The sequence below is a fragment of the Danio rerio genome, chromosome 13 (genome assembly GCF_052040795.2).
Source record: "Danio rerio strain M-AB ecotype USA chromosome 13, GRCz13ab, whole genome shotgun sequence".
Classification (NCBI taxonomy): Eukaryota; Metazoa; Chordata; class Actinopteri; order Cypriniformes; family Danionidae; genus Danio; species Danio rerio.
The window spans coordinates 3,259,303-3,279,195 of record NC_141033.1 but is presented as its reverse complement, the minus strand read 5'-3'; the positions used below and the strand labels follow the sequence as shown (position 1 = coordinate 3,279,195).

At 39.6% G+C, this 19,893-nt stretch overlaps 2 protein-coding genes across 7 annotated transcripts in view; one reads left to right on the top strand and one right to left on the bottom strand.

Moving 5' to 3' along the window:
• prkn (parkin RBR E3 ubiquitin protein ligase) overlaps positions 1-18,582 on the top strand; it is a 175,107-nt gene extending 156,525 nt beyond the window's left edge. For 3 of the 6 annotated variants that reach the window (NM_001423707.3, XM_087277902.1, XM_087277907.1), the window contains 5 exon segments: positions 43-104; positions 2,250-2,402; positions 14,181-14,267; positions 16,271-16,388; positions 16,796-18,582. In NM_001423707.3, the coding sequence (NP_001410636.2) occupies positions 43-104; positions 2,250-2,402; positions 14,181-14,267; positions 16,271-16,388; positions 16,796-16,905 (530 nt within the window). In that variant the 3' untranslated portion in view covers positions 16,906-18,582. 6 annotated transcript variants of the gene reach the window in all.
• Positions 1-19,893, bottom strand: part of arfgef3 (ARFGEF family member 3) — a 973,876-nt gene that overhangs the window by 62,801 nt on the left and 891,182 nt on the right. The window lies entirely within an intron of this gene.

The following is a 19,893-nucleotide window of genomic DNA, read 5'->3' as shown; positions in this document are numbered from 1 at the left end:
TCTTGTGTCCCTGACTCTATTATGCTTATTTTCTGTCTCTAGCTGGCTGTCCTGGTTCGCTTATTAAAGAGGTTCATCATTTCCGTGTCCTGGGAGAAGAGCAGGTATGTTTGGACTAATGCAAACACACACATTTCAGCAAATCTCCCTTTGAATGAGATAATAACACGAAAACCCAGCTTCGTCCAGATGGTCAGATCAATAGGCCCGCTGTTTCCCTACATCACTCACTACAAACTAATCTCCATACCAACACGTTTACATGTATTTATTTAGCCGTCTTTTCACCGTCTGTACATATGGTGAGGAGAAAGCTTGTGCCTACAGGTGGTTTGTCAAGCCCACTCACCTGTGTGAAGCACACTCACATTGCACAATGTTTCCAAGAAGCATGGGGTGTCAAGAAAGTGTCTGGTGCATATGGAGAGGAGAGAGAGTTTCCTGCAGGTGGTTTGTCGAGCCCACTCACCTGTGTGAAGCACACTCAGAATAGGACTATGTTTTCAAGTAGCATTGGTGTCTTAAGAAAGTGTCTGCGGCAAATGGAGAGGAAAGAGTGTGTCCTACAGGTGGTTTGTCGAGCCCACTCACCTATGTGGTGCACACTCAGAATTGCACAATGTTTCCAAGAAGCATGGGGCAGTTCTAAAGAGTGTCTGGTGCATATTGAGAGGAAAGAGTGTGTCCTACAGGTGGTTTGTCAAGCCCACTCACCTGTGTGAAGCACACTCAGAATTGGACGATGTTTTCAAGAAACATGAGTGTCTTAAAGTGTCTGGTGCATATGGAGAGGAAAGAGTGTGTCCTACAGGTGGTTTGTCAAGCCCACTCACCTATGTGGTGCACACTCAGAATTGCACAATGTTTCCAAGAAGCATGGAGGGGTTTTAAGAAAATGTTTGGTAAATATTGAGAAGAGAGTGATTCCTGCAGGTGGTTTGTCAAGCCTACTCACCTATGTGAAGCACACTCAGAATTGCACAATGTTTCCAAGAAACATGGGTGTCTTGAAGTGTCTGGCAAATATGGAGAGGGGAGAGTGTGTTCTACAGGTAGTTTGTCAAGCCTACTCACCTGTGTAAAGCACACTCACAATTGGACTATGTTTTCAAGAAGCATGGGGTGGTTTTAAGAGAGTGTTTGGCACATATGGAGAGGAGAGAGTGATTCCTGCAGGTGGTTTGTCAAGCCCACTCACCTGTGTGGTGCACACTCAGAATTGCACAACGTTTCCAAGAAGCATGGGGTGATTCTAAGAAAGTGTCTGGTGCATATTGAGAGGAAAGAGTGTGTCCTACAGGTGGTTTGTCAAGCCCACTCACCTATTTGGTGCACTCTCAGAATTACCCAATGTTTCCAAGAAGCATAGGGTGGTTTTAAGAAAGAGTCTAATGCATATTGAGAGAAAAGAGTGTGTCCTACAGGTGGCTTGTCAAGCCCACTCACCTGTGTGAAGCATACTCGGAATTGGACAGTGTTTCTAAGAAGCATGGGTGCCTTAAAGTGTCTGGTGCATATGGAGAGGAAAGAGTGTGTCCTACAGGTGGTTTGTCATGTCCACTCGCCTATGTGGTGCACACTCAGAATTACACAATGTTTCCAAGAAGCATGGGGTGTCTTTAGAAAATGTCTGGTGCATATGGAGAAGAGATACTGTGTCCTACAGGTAGTTTGTCAAGCTCACTCACCTGAAACAAACTCAAAATTGCACAGTAGCTATGTTTCCATCCACCTATTTGTGGCGCTTTTTATTAGATTACATAAAAACGTTTAATGGAAATGCAGAGATGCTCATAAATTCTGAGAATGCACAAATAAAAATGCATGCGCACAACTGAGTAGGATAAACTTAACCAAACTTATGACTAATTTGCTCAAAAAGCGATAAAAAAAAAAATTTAAAAATACATCCAGGAATAGTTTTAATAAAACATCTCTAAACATCTTAATTCCAATACAGTATTGTTTTTAGTATTGATCAAAAAATATATGTATTTTTTCTGATATTTATTTCTGTTTGTACAGTAGAAATCAAATAGAATCACTTGGGTGGGATGTTTTCCACAAGTTCCCCATTGATACCTTATTGGTAAACCTTTGTAACTTTAAGATATGATGAGGTACGCATTTCTACTGTTTAGGTACAGCGACAACTTTTGCACCTTTGATTCTGAGAGTGTTTCTGTTTGGAATGACATGCAGGTCATCTTTCCGATGTTTGAACACTGTCGTTCACCTTTGATTTCCAGTATGAGCGCTACCAGCGGTATGCGGCGGAGGAGTGTGTTCTTCAGATGGGAGGCGTTCTGTGTCCTGCTCCGGGATGTGGTGCTGGTCTGCTCCCTCCGGATGAAGAGCGGAGAGTCTGCTGTGAGCCGGGGAATAATGGACTCGGCTGTGGGGTAAGAGAACCAAATCAGATGAGCAGGTTTACAGTGATATACAGAAACAGATCAGTAATTCTCTCAACTCAAACTTAAAACCTTTAAGTTACAAAAATTTACCCTTTAAAGTATCCATTTGGAGCTGTTTTGTTATTAAACACATTATTTTATATAATATTGCTATATTAATTTAAGGCGGCTTGGTGGCGCAGGTTAACACTGTTGCCTCACAGCAAGAAGGTCGCTGGTTGGAGTCCCGGCTGGGTCAGTTGGCGTTTCTGTATGGAGTTTGCGTGTTCCCCCTGTGTTGGCGTGGGTTTCCTCCGGGTGCTCCGGTTTCCCCCAGAGTCCAAAGACATGCGCTATAGGGGAATAGGGTAAACAAAATTGGCCTTAGTGTATGAGTGTGTATGTGATGGAGTGTGTATGGGTTTGTGGTTAGAAGGACAATCGCTGCTAAAAACATATGCCAGAGTAATTGGCGTATATATATATGTGGTGTCGACCTGAACTGGGTGCTTGCCTGTGCATAATCCAACGCATCAAGAGAAACTGATGCAGAGGCAGTTGTCATTAAATTCTGTGTCTTTACCTCAGAAAGTCGACTTCTCGTGACGGTTTCAAATTTGTTCTGGAGGCTGAAGCCGCGTTCTGCTGCCACACTGGAGAATCCTTGCCAGAAGCTGCCCGGACTCTACAGACAGACTCGGGCCAGATATGGTTAACAGGAATCGGGCCAGTGCTTTACAGCCGCATCACAAACGCATGTGCGGGAGAGAGCTGCGGGCCATACTCTGCCTGGATAACACTCGCCGATGCCGAGTCGGAGCCGGAGGCGCCGAAAGGCAGCCGAGCTCAGACCGATTACTTACTGCTATCTAGGTAGCGCAACTTCAGCAGCATTTTGTAGTTAGGAAACATTTCTCCTAAGGAAGTGATCAGAAGTTTGCTGGATTTTCTGAATGTGGGATTTCTTGGTCTTGCAAGCACTCGTTTCAACGGGAAAAAATACAGCAGCACACGCTCCTTCAGCACCAGGAGCACGGCTTCACCCCTATGCGTTCGGTAGTGCATAGTCCACCTGACCTCCTTGTTGCCGCTTGATTGGCCACAACAGCTGTCGGCGACATGATTTTTGTCTGTTTGTTCTTCATCGTCCTCTGCATCACTTCCTCTTTTTTTCACCTTTATTATTAATATCAGAACTATTTGGCCGTTTAAAGAAACTTCTCACACTCAGCTGCTGTGAGATTTTTGATGCAACTGTGCGCAGCGGTGACAAAGAGGAGACAAAACAAGGCCAATCGCCATCAGCTGGACTGGAGTGGGAATTACAGTTAGCTACAAATTACAATAGATCCCCCTCAGCATAATCCGTCAAAATGATGAATCACCTTCAGATTTTTCCATCAATATTCGGTTAACGCTACCTTTGTTATATATATACACACACATTACATGACATCAAAATCTGTCTATTTGGGGAAGTTTTGGCCCAACAGCACAAACCCTATTTTCAAAATAGAAGTTAAAGCTGTTTGTGGATCCCTACTGAACTCAAACACAATCTCATGTTTTTATTTAAGAGTGTGATGTTAGTAGAACTACCATTGTGTCGGCCATAATCAAGAAGAATGAACAGCAAACAACACACTTTCATCTTACATTCGGTTTTACATAACAATAGTTTTTACAAACCTTTTTCAGTGTGTGTGTGTGTGTGTGTGTGTGTGTGTGTGTGTGTGTGTGTGGAAGTTTAGGATGGCTTTCTGTGTGAGAGGAATGTTTTGTCATCCCTGCCCTCTATCGTTCGCATACTCCACTTGTCCAATCACGGCACGATTAAGATGTAATTACCACACAATTTGCATGATGTTTTCTAATTAGCCAGTCGATTAAAGATTAGGGTGCAGTTCAGCTGCCATTAGTGCTGACTGATTGCATGTTTGCAAACACAAACATCATCATTCCAGCGGGACGAAACCCCGTATCTGTGCTTCTGTCAGAGGAGCGACTGTTGACCTGCGGCACGTAACACAGTGCTTTAGAGATATAGATGAGATTAGACCAGGATTCATTTACCAGAAAATTCATTCAATTACTTGTGTTAATATTTTATGTTACCGTGATCATCCAAACAAACATTTGCATTGTAGACTGGTTTTTATAAAAGCATATAAAGTGCTATAAGGATTTTTAAAAGACGCTAGAATAGTGTTATACATTAATGTACATTATTCCAAATGTTCTGAACAATGTTCAAATGCAGAGAAATTTTAACTAGTGTGACGGAGCGTGTGCTGTGTTCTTACACACCTTCAGTTTTCAGTAAAAAAAAAATTATGTACATACTGTGCCAATAAGTGACAGAATTTGTCTTTTTTTGAGACAAAAATGTGATATTTTGGATTACAAAACAGATCAGGTCAAATAAAAAAAGCAAAGACAATATTTTCTAAAGTTGAAACAGCTTCTTGAATCATATTTTTGCAGTTACACCCTCTATTATCTCAATTGAGCTGATACTTTTGTTAATGCTTTTTATATTTGTGACTATAAAAATTAATGTAACTTCAAGAAATTAGGCTAAAGACCGTGGCCGCTAGCATCTGCTAGTGCACATTTTGAGATCAAGCAAGTGGAGTTTATCTGCATAGCACTTTATTAGCTGACCTCCAATATGCTCACCCCCTAAACCTCACTCTCATCCGGGTCACGGCACCAATTTAACACACTGGTCCTACACCACCCATTCGCTCCGAGCTGGGATCAAACCAGCGATTCTTTGCATGAATCTTTGCAATTTAAACCACCAATCCTACACCATTCATTCCTCCTACACCACACACTGGTCCTACACCACCCCACTGGTCCTACACAACCCCCTAAACCTCACTTTCATCCGGGTCACGGCACCAATTTAACCCACTGGTCCTACACCACCCATTGGCTCTGAGCTGGGATCAAACCAGCAATTTTTTTGCATGGCTTTGAATGCTCGAATAAGGAGGCTAAATACAGCAGCCACTAGCGTCACATTTTGAGATCAAGAGAGTGAGGTTTACCTGCATAACACTACATTAGCTGACGTCTATTACACTCACCGCCCATAAACCTCACTCTCATCTGGGTCACGGGACCAATTTAACCCACCAATCCTACACCACCCATTCCTCCTAAACCACACCACTGGTCCTACACTACCCCCCTAAACCTCACTCTCATCCGGGTCACGGCACCAATTTAACCCACTGGTCCTACACCACCCATTCCTCCTACACCACACCACTGGTCCTACACTACCCCCTAAACTTCACTCTCATCCGGGTCACGGCACCAATTTAACCCACTGGTCCTACACCACCCATTCCTCATACACCACACCACTGGTCCAACACTACCCCCCTGAACCTCACTCTCATCCGGGTCACGGCACCAATTTAACCCACTGGTCCTACACCACCCATTCGGTCTGAGCTAGGATCAAACCAGCGATTCTTTGCATGGCTTTGAATGCTCGAATGAGAAAGCTAAATACAGCAGCCACTAGCGTCACATTTTGAGATCAAGAGAGTGAGGTTTACCTGCATTACACTTTATTAGCTGACCTCTATCACACTCACCACCCATAAACCTCACTCTAATCTGGGTCACGGCACCAATTTAACCCACCAATCCTACACTACCCATTCCTCCTACACCACCTACTGGTCCTACACCACCCCACTGGTCCTACACTACCCCCCCTAAACCTCACTCTCATCCGGGTCACGGCACCAATTAAACCCACTGGTCCTACACCACCCATTTGCTCTGAGCTGAGAGCAAACCAGCGATTCTTTGCATGACTTTGAATGCTCGAATGAGGAGGCTAAATACAGCAGCCACTAGCGTATGTCGCTAGAGCATCGTTTGAGATCAAGAGAGTGAGTTTACCTGCATAACACTTCACTAGCTGACCTCTATTACACTCACCACCTATAAACCTCACTCTCATCCGGGTCACGGCACCAATTTAACCCACCAATCCTACACCACCTATTCCTCCTACATCACCCACTGATCCTACACCACCCTACTGGTCCTATACCATCCCCCTTAACCTCACTCTCATCTGGGTCACGGCACCAATTTAACCCAACAATCCTACAACATTTATACACTCCGAGCTCGGAGTGTACCAGTGTTTCTTTTACGAGGAAGCAAGTTTTGATGCTTTCGAGAAATAAATTAGGAGTATTTAAATTAAGTGTCCGGTCGTGGCCAATCAGTGTTTTTGCTGATGGCCACACTTGGCCATTGGTCATGTACTGGTGTAGCTGGGATTAAATGATGATCCTGCAGTCTTGTGGTGGACTGGTGCGTGTGTATGTGTGTTTTATTTCTGTGTTTGTTCATTAGTTGTGAATGTGGAGAGCATGTGCCTTATCTTCTGCAGTGTGTGTATGTGACGGTCAGCGCTGTGTCTGTGAGCCGCAGATAAAGCCTTTATTGGAGGTGCTGTTAATGAACCGCTGGCTCCAGCACACACACATCGACAAGCAACAGCACATAAAAACACAGACACACAGAAAGCGAGAGGTTTTTACACGCCGTGGACCTGAGGGACGCCTCGCAAACCTACCTGTCCTACTTCACTTACAGAAAAATCAATACATGGCTCTCTATATCTGCCGTGGCGCTTTATACGGCCTTCTCCTCTTTTGTTTGGGGGTTTAGTGGCCTGTATTTGCGCTGTGTGTTGAATACGAGAACTGATTTCAGTTTTTAGTGTTTGTGTGTGTTTAGAAAGTGTGAGCAATCAGCTGTATTGAGGTCAGTCTCTGGTCATGGAAATGATCTGGACCCTTGAGGATGTGGTAGTAATTGATCTGCTGGACTCACTCGTGTGTTATTTCACACTTTTTTCCCACATCAAATTATTTCCTCCTGTGATTATTATTTTTTTTTTTTATATTTCCCAAAAGAAGTTTAACCTTTGTGTGCTGTTTGGGGATGTTTCATCCACGCTGAGGTGATTTTGCCCCAATCCTAATTCTATTTTTGTACCCCTTCCCCTTGGCCCTTACAACCGAGGGTTAAGGGGAGGGGCTTCAAAAATATACCCCTAAGAATTGGGACAGCACTACAGTACCTGCACAAGTCATCATATGTCCTCGCGATCTCTTGCTTCACATGAGATCAGACGATCGCGTTATTTTTTGGTATTTATTGTCAGGAAGTCACTGAAGATGTATATTATGTTATCATAATGTGGCAATAAAATCGTAATACTGTGCATTTAACACAGTGGCCATACTGATCAATGTAAACACTCAAAAACAGCATTAACATAATAGCAGACACTGTAAAATGCTCATTGACAGCCATAGATATATACACTAGATATCGCATAGGGACCCTGAGCATGCGTCAATAGCTCCGCCATATTGGTACAGTGCTCCCAGGACAAATGTCATTCAACCACACTAGTCAAGACAGTGTTATTACGTGAAGATGCAGGACTTTAGCGCTGTCTACGGGTGGTGTAACGAGCAAACAAAGAAAACAAACCACAAAGGCAGAACATTTCATAGGTAATATTAAGTTTTTTGTATGTTCTGAACTTTTATCCTAAACAGATCACATTATTGATGATAACAGTCACTTACTGTATTCACCATACGGCAAAGCAGCTCCAACTCGCACTAAACACTCGGTTTATGCTAGTTTTGTTGAATAAAATCAGCAAACAATGCAAAAGAAATATGACAACGAGATGCTGCGCTGCCAGAAACTTGTATTATTGTCTGCTAACGTTAGTGAAAGAGTCGTTCGGGGGATTCAATCAAAAACGAATCGCTCCCTCTGTCAGTATGAGAAGTGAAAGCAGGAGAGGAGGTGTGTTTCAGGACACGGATTAGATTAAATTTAACAGGGAGGGTGAATAGTACATTTCCATACACACAAACACAAGCTTTTTGTCAGGAATGCCAGTGCGGTCACTGATCCATCAATGTAGAAAAGTGATGTAAAATTATAATTTTCGTAATTAGAAAAAAAAATTACATACTAACATCCAGGAAAACTCCCGATCATAGATATATGTGTATATGTGTATATCTCTGGCTTTGGATGGCCACAGTCCTCCACTGTACATTGGTCTCGGATTCATTTCAAAGGAGCGCTACCCTGTAGCAAGATGGCTTTCCGTCCAATAGACAACAATAGGCCAGGCGACATCTAATGTATATATCTATGATTGAAAGCCACTAGACTTTTCTGACAGGGTATTCCAGTGTCATCGAGTGTCAGAATGTTGTCTGATTGCTGTGCATGAGTTATGATTAGGGATTATAGATCGCGTTTATAAATTTTGCGTTTTTTATTTTAACGTTTTTTTTTTAAGCATGACAGTAAAACACGAACGCGATTATGAATATATTAAAACGTGTTTGTTTGTTGTAAAAATTCGTAATAATGACAAAAAATACTAATTTGTGGATCTCCTTACTTCCGGGTGCAGTTGTGGCTGGTGTATTCTGGGAATGTTTTCTTACCCCTTGGTTTCGAGTGTGGTCCTGAAAAGTCTTCGTTTGAAGGGGTGTATACCCCTTGCCCTTAACCCTACGCCTTCATGCTAAAGAGAATTGGGACACCACTACCCCTTCACAGGCACGCGCAAAACGATGGGTTGGGGTAACAGGAAGGGCTAAGAGGTAGAATTGGGATTGGGCCTTTGAGTCTTAAATTGGCCATGACTTTTTCTGTGTTTCAGCAAGCAGAGTGATTTTTTGAACACATATTTTAAGAAAATGCTTTGAATTAAAAAAAAACTCAACAATATGCAAATTTACTACCCTTTGTTATGTTAGGGATGAAAACATCCACCAAATTAAACTGCTGTAAAAATCCATCAGATAAAAAAACAAAAATTCAAATAGTTTTGCTTAAATCTGTTAATCAACCTCACTCCTGATCAAAACTACTAAATTGATTAGAAAATTACAGGATTTTAACTCTTTAATTGCCGAATTCATAAAAATCGACAATGATTTGGTGAAAAAAACACACAAAATGGCATATTTTCAATATGAAAAGTGATTGTGGACTGGATTTTTTTTCCTTTTATTAAAGTCTTGGACATGTGAAACAGCATTGCCTTTGATGCATTGTTTTTGATTAATTTTGTCCATAATTTACTCTTGGTGGCTGTTTTTGCCCCATAGACTTCCATTATGACCATATTTTTTTATTACAAAACCATGACATCATATAAGTAAGAGTGTGTGTGTGGTTGTTTAGGAGTAGACGTGTTTGTGTTTGGGTGTAGATGTGTTTGTGTGTGTTTGTGTGTGTGTGAGAGAGTGTGTGTGTGTGTGTGTGTGTGTGTGTGTGTGTGTGTGTGTGTGTGTGTGTGTGTGTGTGTGTGCGTGCGTGTGTGTGTGTTTAGACACAGACAGGATCTGACAGACTCAATCTGATGTGTGTTAAATAAGAACGCTGAAAGAACTCTTACAGAGAGACTCCTCTGATCATCTGCCACACACTCTTTCTCTCTCTCTCTCTCTCTTTACACCTCTACCTCTCTATGATTCTCAGTCCTGACCCAATGTAAGGCTTCAAGGCAATAATAGCATCTCGGTGACTCTGGACTCAACACTGTCCAGCAGCACTCAGAGCTCAAACAGACAGACTGTACAGGACAAACACTCTTCATCTGCCCATTGCACATCACACATGATTAATGCAGTGACAGAGGTTGAAACTATACATCATGAAGCAAAATTCAAAAGAAACTTAAACATGTCCACCTGAGATTTGCAACAAAGGCTCATTATGGATACGTACCCCTGTCTAAAATTTTGGAGAGTGCGAAATGTGTACCCCGATTTTGTCTGTAAAACGAAGGCTATGGAGAGATATGACAGCTTCTGTTTCTTTTTGCACTGCAGCTGACCACTTACCTCCATATGGACAGCTTTTTGTTACCAGTTTGCTCAGTAGCTCGCCATGTACGCTGGGCCGCGACAACAGGGTTTGAGTCTGGCGGAGAACAGTTCCTTTAACCAAAGCAAAAAATAAATTAATTAATTGATGAATAACAGGCTGAAAACGTGGTCAAATCTGAAAACGTAGTAAAATCAGGTGAATGGTGACATTTTTTTTCTACACTATTACTGGCCACTTTATTAGGTACACATGTCCAATTTCTAATCAGCCAATCACATGGAAGCAACTCAATGCATTTAGGCATGTAGACATGGTCAAGACGATCTGCTGCAGTTCAGACCGAGCATCAGAATGGGGAAGAAAGCTGATTTAAGTGACTTTGAACGTGGCATGGTTGTTGGTGCCAGACGGGCTGGTCTGAGTATTACAGAAACTGCTGATCCACTGGGATTTTCACGCACAACCATCTCTAGGGTTCACAGAGAATGGTCCGAAAAAGAGGAAATATCCAGTGAGCGGCAGTTCTGTGGGCGCAAATGTCTTCATGATGCCAGAGCTCAGAGGAGAATGGCCAGACTGGTTCCAGCTGATAGAAAGGCAACAGTAACTCAAATAAGCACTCGTTACAATCGAGGTCTGCATAAGAGCATCTCTGAACACACAACACGTCCAACCTTGAGGCGGATGGGCTACAGCAGCAGAAGACCACACCGGGTGCCGCTCCTGTCAGCTAAGAACAGAAAACTGAGGCTACAATTCACACAGACTCACCAAAACGGACAATAGAAGATTGGAGAAACATTGCCAGCGATGATTCTCGATTTCTGCTGTGACTTTTCGGATGGAGTCAGAATTTGACATCATCACCACAAAAGCATGGACCCATCCTGCTTTGTATCAATGGTTCAGGCTGGTGGTGGTGGTGTAACGGTGTGGGGGAGATTTTCTTGGCACACTTTGGGTCTATTAGTACCAATTGAGCATTTTGTCAACACCACAGCCTGCCTGAGTATTGTTGCTGACCATGTCCATCTCTTTATGACCACAGTGTCTCCATCTTCTAATGGCTACTTCCTGCAGGATAACACTCCATGTCATAAAGCGTGAATCATCTCAGACTGGTTTCTTGAACATGACAATGAGTTCACTGTACTCAAATGGCCTCCACAGTCATCAGAGCTCAATCCAATAGAGCACCTTTGGGATGTGGTGGAACGGGAGATTTGCATCATGGATGTGCAGCTGAGAAATCTGCAGCAACTGTGTGATGCTATCATTACTTAATGTTATGTTTGTTTAAATTCAGCCCTTATAAATCGTTTGCAGCCACTGATCTTTAAAAAAAAATCTAAATCAACTTAATTCGTTTTTCAGTGAAATAAAGAAAGTGAAACACCGTGTTGATGACTGAAAGTGTGTTTAACTTCCCGGTGAGAGAACTTACCTCAGAATCTCCTCCCTCCGCTGGAGAAGAAAAACAAACAAACTAAAGCCGACAGAAAGAGCTCATTTTCCTCAATATTACTGGGAAACACAAAACAGCATCTGCTTCGAGTCTGTCATCATCAGCAGCAATAATAATACAGCGAAGCGATGATCCGATGCGTCAGAAGAGAAGAACTGTGAGGAGTTTGTGTGCTGAAGCTACGACAAAGATGGAGAAATGCTGACCCCTGGCGGCGGAGCAGTATACTGCATCAACACGAGTTTACCTTAGACGGCTGTACACTGTTAAAATATCTGTTATTTTGTGATTCCCAAGTGTTTATTTACTGTTGTGAATTGCATTATGGGATTTTTGTCTATGCTTCGTCGACTTTTGATGCAGAAAATTCAGCTCAACAGTTTAACAAAGTGACTTTAAATGACATTTTAATAGTTTTAAATAAAATAATGTATAAGAAATAATAGTGTATAGAGAAATAAGTCTGCAGAATAACAGAACATGTACTGGAAGTTGATTATAAAGTTTTTGTAGTGTAATATACAACACCAATCCAGACAATATATCACTTTAAACTATTATAAATGTTAATAAAAGTAACTTTTTTGAATATTTCAAGGTTAAAAGTTAAAAGAAGAAAGATTAAGGCCCCATTATGCAATTCAAAAGCATAAATAACAAGGGGGAAATAAAAATATATATAAACATGAATCACAAAATTTGGAAAACTGCAAGTTTATAGATACTTTTTACAGTGTAATGACCATATCAGAATGGTCTACAGCAAATAGATATTTTTTCCATAAAAATATATATAATTTTCCCCTGTCATTTCGTAGTAAATAAGCAATTTAATTTGTAAGCAAATAAGTAAATAGATAAGTAATGAGTAAATAAATTAATTAATAAATAAACAAGAACATAAATAAACAAAAAAGTAAATAAATAAGTAAATAAATGAGTCAAGAAAAAGAAAACTAAAAATAAATAAATAAACAAATAAATGAAGTAAAGAAAAATAAAATAAAAAAGAAACGAGTAAAGAAATAAGTAAAGAAATAAATAAGTAAATAATTCATAAGTTCTACAAGGGAACTTTTTTTAACCTTATGTTGATTTCATGTCTAAATATAATTTCCCTGTTGTTCATATAGTATTTAATACAATTGTTACAATACCTAATGGCCTGTTTATCATTTGAAGTGATTATTGAAAGGAAGCAAAACATTTTGTTTAAAGAAAAATGTATTTATGGCCCGAAATATTGAAACTTAATGCATTGTAGTTGGTTCCCAGAAAATATAAAATGTAATTTCCATTCAATTTAACATCTAGTTTAACCAAAGACTTGAAAGGGAAGTTTTAAATAACAAAAAATACAATCATTTAAGTAAGTAGGTAGGTAAGTAACTAAGTAATTTAATGAGTAAGTAAATAGTTAAGTAAATGAATAAATAAATAAGTAAATAAAAAGAAAACTAAAAAGAAATAAGTAACTGAGTAAAGAATACATAATTTAATTACTTAGAAAAATTTATTAAATGACTATGTGAGTAAATAAATAAGTAAATAAATAAACAAACAAGTACATAAATAAACAAAAAGTAAACAAAATAAATAAGTAAAGAAAAATAAATTATCTATGTAAATAAATAAATAAGTAAATAAATAAATAAGTAAATACCTTTGCAAATAAATAAATAATTAAAGAAATATACAAATAAATAAGTAAATAACTATGTAAATAAATAAGTAAATAAATTAATAAGTAAATAACTATGTAAAGAAGTAAACAAGTAAAGAAATAAATAAGTAAATAACTATGCAAATAAATAAATAATTGAAGAAATATATAAATAAATAACTATGGAAATAAATAATTAAATAAATTAATAAGCAAATAACTATGTAAAGAAGTAAACAAGTAAAGAAATAAATAAGTAAATAACTATGTAAAAAATAAGTAAGTAAATCACTATGTAAAAAATTTATAAGTAAATAACTGTGTAAATAAATTAATCAATTAATGAATTACTAAATAAAGAAAAATAAACCTAAAAAGAAATAAGTAAATGAGCAAAGAAATAAATGATTAATGTAAATATATGTAAATAAAAAAATCAATAAATAAGTAAATGATTTAATTACTAAGTAAAGAAAAAGAAAACTAAAAAGAAATAAGTACATGAGTAAGTAAATAAATAAATATGTAAGTAAATAAATAAGTAAATAACTTAATTACGAAGTAAAGAAAACTAAAACGAAATAAGTAAAGAAATAAATAAGTAAATACTTAAATTACTAAGTAAAAAAAAAACTAAAAAGAAATAAGTAAACAAGTTATGAAAAAAAAAGAAAAGCAAATATATATATATATATATTCAATCTTTAATCTGTGTGTGATTTGCTGTTTGTGTCAGTTTGTGTTTTGCAGAGACTGTAAAGAAGAGTTTCACGAGGGTCCCTGCAGACACACGACCAGCACAGCATCAGCAGGAGCCCTGCAGGTCAGATACACACACCTTAAAGTACAAATGAAATCAAAACTAACCATATTGATTTTGTTAACACACATTGCTAGTTTTGTGGTAAACAACTCATCTCTGCATGTCATTAAGACAAAAAAAACCTTCTCAGATTACATCAAATCACATCATTATTGTCACGGGTGTGGGTGGGGAAAAGAAGCGAGGACTCAAAAGCAGGGAAAATGATGGGTTTTTATTAGTAATAAAATAAAATAAACAGCAAAAACAAATTTCAATGTAACCCAAGCACTCCCAGACCTCGCATTCCCGCGTCAAGCTGGAGCGCACACAGCCCGAGCATAGTAAGGTTGGCGCTCATACAGAGACACAATGACAGAAAATGAGTGCTCAAGGCGAGCACAACATACTAGACAAGACAGGACTGTGTCTGGGCTAAACAAGAATTAACAAGACCGGAGTGGCAGAATTCTGACAATTATTTAACCAAATTACCTGATTACTAGCCCTAAATTGCTCCTGTCCCAACTATTCTGAATGAAGTCTGAATGACAGGAAATGATGTATATTTATAAATGAATTTATATTTTGAATGAATATTTTGTGTTCATATTGTCTGCAATGAAATACAAGTCAAAGTCAATTTGGAAATCACTACTTTTTTTAATTTGTGTTTTCCATACTGTCTAACATTTTCAGATTTAGGGTTGTAGAGTTACTGGTTTTGCTGCTTAACGAGGACACAAATTTGTACAATGTCATGGGTATGACAATGTGGAGGCGGTTCATACCCTGTACCCTCATAACTCAAAACTGTTAATAATTATACTTAACTTAGTCTTTTCACATTCAAACTTTACCACAGGGTTCCTGTGAGGGTGGGGATTAGGGGTAAGGTTTGGGTAAAGCCATATAATACAGATTTTCTTGAGTGTAAAATAAATTTCGCCAATGGAATGGTCCTTATAAACCACCAAAGCAACTATTCATTCATTCATTTATTCATTTTCTTTTCGGCTTAGTCTCTTTATTAATACGGGCTCGCCACAGTGGAATGAACCACCAACTTATCCAGCATATGTTTTACTTAGCAGATGTCCTTCCAGCTCCAACTCATCACTGGGAAACATCCATACACACTCATTCACACATGCATTATGGATTATTTAGCTTGCCTAATCCACCTATAGCCAACCCAAGCTTATTCTGAAAACGTAGCCCCATGAACGTTTCTGGAGACCGCGATTTACGTGGCCGGAGGTAATAATGGCTGCATTTCGTATTTTCAAGTGAACGCTACGGGGCTGAAAGCTCAACTCCTCCATGTGGAGGCCTTTCCGATGCAACCAGTTTGTCCGGTTAGCTCATCGTGTTACGTCGGCAGAGCGGGGGCCTGGAGGAGGAGCCGGCCGCATTCGACGGCGGGTTTGAATCCGGGGAAAAGCAGTTCTAGAAATCAAGTAAGACAAAAAACAAAATCCAAAAAATAAAGCGAACGAGTTCGTAACGGGGCGAGAATTCGGTGAAATCCAAAAAACGCTATCAAATTTGGACGAGGGCTTTTCTTTTTCTGCACGGCTTTTGTAAATCGTCGCTTGAGTTTAGGGAAGAAGGAAGAGGAGGGTGGCCGGGTCGGTCGATTGGCTGGCCACCCAGTCAATCGTTCAGTCATTCAGCCAGTCGGTCGCTCGACAGCGGCCTGCAGCGGCTTTTCACGCAAGAAAAGCGTGAAGACACGTTTGAGACGCGAAAAAATGTGCACAGTGGCCTCGCACAGATTCGCGAAAGCAAAAACTGCACAAATACATACCTCCCGAAATGTATTTCACAGTCTCTAGAAACTTCCGCGGGGCTACGTTTCCAGAATAAGCCTGGGTTGCCTATAACTCATGTCTTTGGGCTTGTGGAGGAAACCAGAGCACCCGGAGAAAACCCAAAAACTTTTAACTAATTAACTAGTAACTAATTACTAGTAACCTTTAACAGTTAAAGTATGCATGTGTGTGTGTGTGTGTGTGTTTCAGGGTTATGTTGTAGATGAAGAAGCGGCTCTTCGTGCTCGATGGGAACAGGCCTCACAGGAGACCATCACCAAAACCACTCACCCCTGCCCCAAATGCCAAGTTCCTGTGGAGAAAAACGGTACTGGTGGACTCTTTCTCCAGCCCCTGCGGGTTCACAATACTGTACTGCCACACTGATGCTACTAGTACCTGATGCTCTCCGCTGGACCGTAACTGAGCATCTTCATTGAATACATTTTTAAGTATTTGTAGATTCCCAAAGTATGTCACATCCTGTCTTTATGTTTCAATGGAGATAATGTTGAATTATATCTAAGCACTTCACTGGACCTTTAATAATGCCTTATGTTTATCATAGAGTATGATATTGCTTGATTGCACCAGTGTTTATCTTACAGTCTCATCAGTTATCGTCTGGTTATCTGTTTTTATCTTTAACCTTGAAAACTCTTTGCGCCATGAGGCAGTCGTAATCAAGTCACGGTGTGTATTATGATCTTGTGTTTGTGTTGTCTTGTTGTTTAGGTGGCTGTATGCACATGGTGTGTCCGCGTCCGCAGTGTAAGTTCGAGTGGTGCTGGCTGTGTCGCGTGGAGTGGAACAGGGACTGTATGGGAAACCATTGGTTCGAATGAGCCGGATTTGCTCTGGCAGAAACTCAGGAAATAAAGCAAATGGAAAGCTTGCAAAAGACTTTCAGATCAAGTCATTATCCAACCCAGGCTCGTTCTGATTACATACCCCTATATACATTACTGGAGAGCGCCAAATACGTCCCAGGAGCTACGTTTTTCAGCAGTTTTTGTTTTTGCGAATCCGCCAGAGGCTGCTTTGTATGCTTTTTCAGCTCTCAAATTCCTCTTGAACGCCATTTGCGCTTGCTCTTGTCACGTAAAACCACCAGAGGCAGCTGTCCACTGATTGACTGACTGATCTCCCACCGACCACCTTCCCTAAACCCAACCGATAGTGTTTTCAAAAGCAATCCAGAAAAAGGAAAGCCCCCGCGGCTGCCTGATTTGTACCACGTTTTTAGATCTTACCACATTCTCACCCTGTTATTTACGTGTTTATTTTATTTTTTGGCTTTTGTTTTTGTCTTACCTGCTTTCTGAAATCCTTCTTTGGCGTTCCTCGAATCCAGTCATTGCGGTCAACTCCACTCTGCATCTTAAATCCTCCAGCGTAATTGGCAAACCACTGGAAAAACTAGTAACAGCAAAAAAGCCATATATACACTCTCAGAAATAATAGTACGCGAGCTGTCACTGGGGTGGTACCTTTCCAAAAGGTACAAATTTGTACCTAAAAGGTCCATATTAATACCTCAAGCGTACATATTAGTACCTAAAAAGTACAAAAGTGTTCCTCTTAAATTTTCTAGATACTAATATATACTTTTGAGGTACCAATACTGACCCTTTAAGTACAAATGTGTACCTTTTTAAACTGCACCACCCCAGTGACAGCTCACGTACCTTTATTTCTGAGAGTGTACAGATGTAAGCGGTCAGCAGGTAAGCTTGAAAATAACATCATACCACCCCGTAACGTTCATTTTAACGATGAAATGCAGCCATACAGAGCTCTGGCTACATAATGCGCGATCTCCAAAAATGCATATAGGGCTACGTTTTCAGAACGAGTCTATGTTGTCATTATCACTGTTGTGAAGTACATATCAAAGCAGGCCCGTGCACAGACCCTCACAGGGGCAGGTGCTCAACGCGGTGGGTGAAGGCAAAATGAAGACCGGGGGGATCAGCGCCTGCTGAGAGGGGCACCTCAGCCAATGAGGGCAGAGGGCAAGTGGCTCTAGCCACCTCCCTGTGCACGGCCCTGTATCAAAGAAATGCTGCTGACAATCAAAGCCATTTATTATACACCTAAAAAAAGCCTCACTAGATCAACTTAACTAAATGATTTCAACTTCTTACACCTAAAGGAATAAACACTGTAAAAAATGCTGAGTTTTACACAATTCCTTCATGTTGTCCCAACTCAAACCAATAAATTAAGTTAGCTTAAATCGTTTTTGCAAATGTAAGCAGATTGAACATAAAACAATTAAGTTGTATTTTAAGTTGTACAATTAAATTGTTACAGCTCATTTTAAACAAATAGTTGCAACAAACAGCACAAATTTTTGGGGGGTGAACTTATTTATTACTGAAAACCATGGTAAATTAAGTTGGAAACAGATTCTAATTCTAATTCATATAGTTGTAACAAGCTGAAGTAGTTTGTTTAGGTTTTCACTTTTTACAGTGTATTAGGTAAGACTAAATAAAACTCTATAGTGTTTTAATGAAGTCTTGACTCATGTATTTTTTGTCATCAAATTCCAATACTCTCATACCTGTCAGCCCTTCCCGTATTTTACAGTTCTATCCCGGTATCATCCCGTAAAGGTATTTTCCCGTATTTCTTCCGGATTTTTTAGTCTTTCTCTGAAGGGTGGTAAATAAACATTAAAGAGACGATCATCCCTTTACGCAACCCATACCGCCGAACCACCAGGGGTCACCCTTACTCTTAAATGTGAGTCTGTTCTGTGCTTTTGCTTTGTTTAGGCATGAAAACACTTTGAAATAATTATAAAAACGGTGGGATTCCCTATATAGCAGTGCGTGACTGTCAGCTGACGCTCTCTATAGTGATAAATAGGCGCTGTTTCTCAAACGGATTCTGTACACGCGATTTGAAGTGGAGCAAAAGTCTGGGTTTTGGGTGCGTGTTTGAACAGAAACATACACATAATTAATAATAATAACATCTAAAGATGTTGATCTTGGTGTTTTTTTTTTTTCAAACACAACTAATTTTGTCCTAAATGAGCGTAAAAAGTTAGGAAAGCAATCAAATGCTTTAATTATAACATTAGACGTGTGCATTTTTACAGTGTCACCTGTTATTTAACGTAATCAAACGAAAAAAAAAATCTAAATGAATAAGAGATTCATTCATTGCTCTTTAATCAGAATGTGTAAGTTATACAGTGAAGAAACGGCTAATCAGATTTGATAACTTGATTCGATTTCTTTAGCTAATTTTAATAAGCTGAAATGTTTGCTAATGTATTTGCTGCTATTGTATACTATTTATTTATTCTTTTGTATATAATAATAATAAAACATATTACTGACCATTTTCCTGCCTGACCAGCTAAGACCAGGCTGGAAATGGCTGGAAACCAGCCTGGAAATGGCCAAAACCCCTCTGAAACGAGACTGGTCGATCAGCTAAAACCAGCCAACCAGCTTAGGGTCAGCAGGGTCACTATTGTCTTCTTCAATATTAAAGGCCTGAATTATATTTATGATTATTATCATTATTATGAACCGCACTGACCTGACTAGTCTTCAAGGACCTCCAAAAACTCAATATAGAAAGTTATGTTTTTTGTAACAGTAGCTTAGCATTATTAGCTTAGCAAAATGCTAACAACTCTGAATTCTAATGTAGTTTCGTAAAGTAGAGCCTTCATCAGAGTTTATTTTTTTAATATGGTGATTAGATGGTGATAATCTGATAAAACAGAACACTGACTAGTGCTATAAACTGACCCTATAAACATAATCCTGCATTGTTGCTCTGCGACCTCTGATTCCACATTATGAGAT